This window comes from Molothrus aeneus, chromosome 29, assembly GCF_037042795.1.
Source record: "Molothrus aeneus isolate 106 chromosome 29, BPBGC_Maene_1.0, whole genome shotgun sequence".
NCBI classification, from domain to species: Eukaryota; Metazoa; Chordata; class Aves; order Passeriformes; family Icteridae; genus Molothrus; species Molothrus aeneus.
In genome coordinates, this window is record NC_089674.1 from 4,456,105 (window position 1) to 4,462,336 (window position 6,232).

The 6,232-nt window shown below is 54.2% G+C and overlaps 1 protein-coding gene across 1 annotated transcript; it reads right to left on the bottom strand.

Annotated features, from left to right (window-relative positions):
- Nucleotides 1–530: 530 nt before the first annotated feature.
- On the bottom strand, nucleotides 531–5,332 carry NEFL (neurofilament light chain). Its single transcript, XM_066567389.1, has 4 exons — nucleotides 4,267–5,332; nucleotides 2,880–3,004; nucleotides 1,816–2,132; nucleotides 531–1,097 (listed from the first exon to the last, which is right to left on the bottom strand). Exons 1-4 carry the CDS (start codon nucleotides 5,314–5,316, stop codon nucleotides 910–912), a joined length of 1,680 nt encoding a protein of 559 aa, XP_066423486.1. The 5' UTR covers nucleotides 5,317–5,332; the 3' UTR covers nucleotides 531–909.
- Between the last annotated feature and the right edge of the window lie 900 nt (nucleotides 5,333–6,232).

Sequence of the window (6,232 nt, forward strand, 5' to 3'; positions counted from 1 at the left end):
TGTGCCTTTTTTTAGCTCAGTCAAAACTTTAAAAGGCCCTGGGAAGTTCTCAGAAGAAAATGAGACAGGGCCTTCAGTCAGGGCTGAGTTCAGACAGCGCCTGGGGGAGAGGCAGCTCCTCCCCCTGCACCATCCACCCTTCTCACTGCTCATCATGTTCTGATTTTAATGTGATTTTTGAAGATAGGCTTTGCTCCAAGCCTCGCCTCCACCCTGAAATTGTTCTTCCCCCTCCTCACTGACCCTGCAGACACTGAACAACCTCCTGCCACAATTTAACTGCCACATTTGCTTTTCCCCTCTCTGTTGGTTTGGTAAAATTCCCCTTTTTCAGAAGGGAGCTCGCGCTTGTTGCACCCTCAGCCAGTGAGACCCATCCCAGCCACCACCACACCCCAGGGTATTGCTATAAAATGTGTGAAATTTTACACCCCCAAGAGATTTTTCCCACTTCTCATTCACAAGAAGAGTGGGACAAAGCCTTTATCAACCTTTTAAGGGCATCAGTGACACAGGACATGCACGAGGAATCCGTGTAAGCATTTCTGAACTTTATTGACAGCTTTATTGCACGTACTTAATGAAGCCTCCATCATTTCCCCCACCCACCGTTTCCAGAATTAATTTAAATGCAAGTTAAAGGTAACCTTTCATTCCCAGCACTTCTTTCCCCCCCATTTGAAATGTTAAGGTTCTGGGTCACCCAGGAAGGACAGAAGCCCTGAACTCATACGTGGAACCATGCGGCACTCGGGGAGCAAGCCTTGGGTGCTCTGCAAGCAAACTCAGACTCTGCACAGGGAGAAACATCATAATCATGAACTGGAACTCAGTGGTCACTGAATTAAATAGGTGAGACTGCAGCTGGAGCTCAGTCAGTCGTTGTTCTGATGGAAAGCTGCCCTCAGATCAAGCCTTCTTCTTGCCTTCGCTCTCTTCCTTTCCTGCTGCTTCCTTCTCTTCCTTCTCCTCCTTCTCCTCCTCAGCAGCTTCCTCAGCAGCTTCCTGGGACTCCTCCCCTTCTTCTGCTGCTGTTTCTTCCCCTTCTCCTTCCTCTTCCTCGCCCTCTTTGGCTTCTTCTGATTCCTCCTTAGCACCTGTGAAGGACACAAAGATATTTCACATCCAGGTACAATTCCTGATGCCAGTTCAGTGGGAATCCCCTTCAGCCCGACCCATTTTGGCAGCTACAGCAGAACTGCACAAGCAGCTTCTCCTGGATTTCAGGGGGACTGAAACACTTCATAAAAACCAATCATGGCCTTGAAAAATATCAGTTCTGGACTCACTCAGTGCTTAAAGCCTTATCCACAGACCTGAATTATCTTTCACCGCTCTCCAATTGGTTCTTTAATTAGCTGTAATTTCACTATAATCAAACTTTACAGTAATGAACCCCTCACAGTTCAACGGCCACCAATGCCTGGCAGAGCAGTGATGGTGCCATGCACTGAACCCAGTGATTCCAGCCCCACACATCAGCTGATGTTCCCATTATCTCGGGCTGCTCTCTGGAAATTCATATTTAGCTCAGCATGTCCTTGGTCCTTCTTTCTGAGGATGTCTGTAACACCTGAGCATTATCATAGGGGGTTTTGGAAACCTATAATCTGCCTGATTTGAACATTTGACCTTATCTCCCATTCAATATTCACTTTTAAATTCCATGTGCTTAACCCCACCATCCTTTGGCTCACAGGAGTAGGAAGGGAAAGAGCTTTAATCATTAGATTTAATCATTGGGATTTCTGGGGTTTATCCCATAGGAGCAGGGTGCAGCATGAATAAAAGGGATTTAAAAGTAACCCTAAGTACCTTCCTCCTCTTCTTCAGCCTCTTCTCCTGCTTCTTCCTCTCCTTCCTCTTTCTCCTCCTCCTCACCCTCTTCTGCAGGAGCTGCCTTGGCCTCTCCTGCTTTAGCAGCCTCGATGGTTTCCTCGATTTCAATCTGCTCCTCCTGCACGTGGCTGGAGTAGTAGGTGGGGAAGGAGCGGGCGCTCATCAGGTAGGAGCTGGCCTGGAGGCCGCTGTAGGCAGACCTGCCAAAGGTGGGGGCACTCTGGCTGTAGCCACTGGTGATGCTGCCCACGCTGGTGAAGCTCAGCCGGGTCTCCTCCCCCTCCAGCAGTTTCCTGGCAGGGAGAAATAAAAGTGAGGGCAAATGAGTTGGTTGTGCTGCAGCAGGAGCCCTGCAGACTGCACATGTGCTTATTAATGCAGGGCTGGTTGTGCACATTGTGCCAATGCCTCCCTATTCTCTTGGAATAATTTCTCCAGACGTGCACATTGTGGGGGAATTAATGCCTTTCTTTAAAATACCTTTCCTTAAAACCTCTCTAGAACCAGGTGCCCTCTGGCAAGTGAAACTAGAGGTGTGTTTTGCCACCCTGCAGCTGTAACCATTTGCTGCTGAGCTGTCAGACAAGGCTTGGAGCTGCTCTCTCAGTATTCCCCCTTGTGGCTTCCACAGAAATTCTGTTCCAGCATCAAAATCGCTCAGTATCTGAGACAAAATATCACAGTTATTTAGCAGCAACTCTACTGGAAAATATTTAATTTGTAGATTTAGAAGTTAGAAAAAATCCCTATTCTTGAGGGTATTTGAGGGATTTCCCATTTTGAGAATGAGCCAATGGTATTGAGGAGTTCCATTGATATAAAACCTCTTCCCCGAGTACAGAACAGGTACTTTTATCTGTCAGGATGGACAACTGAGATAAATTATTGCCAAACTAAAAATTCTGTGTGCACATAGAGAGGAACTGATTAAACTCTGCCACAGATCTCTGAAAATTTCTGCTGGGGGAATGATAAATACCCTGAATTCTCCTGAAGAGAATGGGAACAGCTCTGGCTCATTAGAACATCCCCCACCATACCTATAAGCTGCAATTTCGATGTCCAGGGCCATTTTCACATTGAGCAGGTCCTGATATTCCTTCAAGTACCGAGCCATCTCACTCTTTGTGGTTCTCAGCTCATTCTCCAATTTGTTGATTGTATCCTGTTGGATGGAACAATATTGACAGCATAAAATTCTGGTCTCTCAAGTCTAGCAATAATCACAAGGAATTTCTCCAATCCTTTTAATTTAATCTTGCTCTAGCAGACAGAAACTGCACAGCTCCCACTCCAGCCTCAGCCAAAAAGCATCATTTAACACCTTCCTGGCAGGTTTTCTACTCCACATTATTCCAGTCCTATTTAACACAAAGAGCCCAATTTTCTGGTACCCAAGTGCTAAAGCATCCGTGAAATCTGTGTATTGTTTCATTTTGATTTTGGCCTCTATGAGCTTTCTCTCATTTTAGCTTAGGGATATCCATTGATGATCCTTGTGGGTCCTTTCCAAGTCGGGATATTCCATGATATTTTAGGCTGAACATGGACACATGGATACTGGGCTTTATCAGGGGCATTTTGCATTCTGATTTTATAACACCTCACATTTTAGATAAGCAGTGTCCCTGGTATGATTTTGGTCATTCAGATCCTGATTTGGGTCTGTATTTCCACACCGCATGCTGCTTTAGAGCTCTGTGCCATTCTGCACTGTGATTGCAGGATGCCTTATCTGCAGCACAGGCACAGCATGAACCAGGAGTGATGCCCCAGATAACCCCCCAACCTGATCCCCTCATCTGGGAGACTGCAGACCCCAACTCCCCTCACCTGCAGAGCCCAGCAAACCCTGAGCCCCCTCACCTGCAGAACCCTTCAAACCCCGACATCCATCCCTTCACACCCCAATGTCCATCCCTTCACCTGCAGAGCCCAGAAAACCCTGAAACCCCTCACCAGCAGAACCCTGTAAAAACTGACCCCTGTTGCCTGCAGAGCCCTGCAAACCCCACCATCCCTCATCTGCAGAGCCCTTCAAACCCCACCATCCCTCATCTGCAGAGCCCTTCAAACCCCACCATCCCTCATCTGCAGAGCCCTTCAAACCCCACCATCCCTCACCTGCAGAGCCCTTCAAACCCCACCATCCCCACATCTTCAGAACCCTTCAAACCCCACCATCCCCACATCTTCAGAACCCTTCAAACCCCACCATCCCCACATCTTCAGAACCCTTCAAACCCCAGCTTCTCCTGACCTGCAGAGCCGCCCAAACCCCATCATCCCCGCATCTTCAGAACCCCTCAAACCCCATCATCCCCGCATCCTCAGGACTCTTCAAACCCCAACTTCTCCCGACCTGCAGAACTCTGCACACCCCATCATCCCCTCCCCTGCGGGACCCTTCCAGCCCCCACCCCTCACCTGCAGGGCGGAGATATCCGCGCTCTGCTTCTCTTCCAGCTCCTGCAGCTGCTTCTCCAGCGCCTCGTTCATGCCGCGGGTGGCCTCGATCTCCAGGGTCTTGGCTTTGAGCAGGCGGCGGCTCTCGGACACCTCGTCCTTGGCGGCTCGCACGGCGTCCGTGTTCTTGGCGGCGCTCTCGCTGAGCACGGTGAAGCGGCTGCGGAACCACTCCTCGGCGTTCTGCATGTTGCGCGCCGCCAGCTTCTCGTACTGGGCGCGGATGTCGCGCAGCGCGGCCGACAGGTCGGGCTTGGCCGACACGTCCATCTCCACGGACAGGTGCGCGTACTGGATCTGCGCCTGCAGCTCGGCCAGCTCCTCCTCGTGCACCTTCTTGAGGAAGGCCAGCTCGTCCAGCAGGCTGTCCACGCGCTTCTCCAGCTCCGCCCGCGCCAGCGCCGCCTCGTCCGCGCCCTTGCGCACCTCGAGCAGCCGCGCCTCGGCGTCCTCGCGGCTCAGCACCTCCTCCTCGTAGCGCGCCTGCAGCCCGCGCAGCGTCTCCTCCAGGCTCTCCCGCTCGCCCTGCAGCGCCTGCTTCTCGCTCGTCGCCTCCTCCGCGGCCAGGCGCAGCTCGCGGATCTCCTGCTCGTACAGCGCTCGGAAGCGGGAGGGCTCGGCGTGCTTCTGCCGCAGCACCAGCAGCTCGGCCTCCAGCACCTTGTTCTGCTGCTCCAGCTCGTGGACGCGCTCGATGAAGCAGGCGAAGCGGTCGTTGAGGTCCTGCAGCTGCGCTCGCTCCTGGCTGCGGATGGACTTGAGGTCGTTGCTGATGGCGGCCACCTGGCTCAGGTCCAGGCTGTCCACGGAGTGCAGCAGCGAGCTGGAGGCGCTGGAGGTGGCGTAGCTGCGGCGCACGGACACGGAGGACACGGGCGCGGACAGGCTGGAGTACGCGGAGCGCGCCGAGCCGAAGCCGCCGCCGCTGCGCACCGACACATGGATGCGCGGGCTGTCCGCGTAGCGCCGCTTGTAGGACGGGAAGAACGGATCGTAGCCGTACGAGCTCATGGTTGCGGGGGCTCCGGCGACGGCTCTGCGGCGGGCACCGCCCGCAGCCCGGTATTTATGCGCGGGGAGGGCGGGCGGAGCGGGGACGGGGCGGGGCGCGGCGACATCGCCAGGGGTGGCGACGCCCGGACTGGTCCAGCTCCGCCGCGGGGAGGGGATGCCCGGAGTGATCCAGCCATTCATTCCCTCCCTCACTGCTGCGATGCCCTGAGCGGCACGGGCCGGACCTCGCCCCGGTGATGTCTGGACCGCTGCGGGCATGAACGCAGGGAAGGGATGCCTGGACAGCTCCAGGCGTGACGGCAGGGAAGGGATGTCTGGACAGCTCCAGGCATGAACGCATCAAAGGGATGCCTGGACAGCTCCGGGCGTGACGGCAGGGAAGGGATGTCTGGACAGCTCCGGGCATGAACGCAGGGAAGGGATGTCTGGACAGCTCCGGGCATGCCCGCGGGTGCGGGGGCTGTGACCGGCCCGCTCTGGACCAGCCCTGGCTCGGCCCTGCCTCATCGGCTCAGGCCCGGCTCAGCCCTGTCTCAGCCCCCCTTGGGCACAGCCTCAGGCCCTCCTGGGGCATCTCCCGGCCCCCCTTCGGGCCCACCTCTGCCCTTTCAGATCCAGCTCCCCTCAGGTCTATCTGCACCCCCCAGGCTGTGTTTAACACCCTGCTCTGCCTCTCCACAGCTGCCCTGGCAGAAGCTTCAGGAATGTACTGAAAGCCCCAGCCTGTGGCTGAGGTTGCCTCGGTGAGGCTGGGGGACACCCAACCCTGGCTGCAGCTCAGAACCTCCAGACATGTAAATAGTATATTAGTATATATTTTTTTCCCTTCAGTTTTTAGTTAGCACAAGGCATGAGTGCTTTCTGAGCCCCTGCATCCTCCCCACATCCTTTGTTATAAGTGGTCCATAATAAC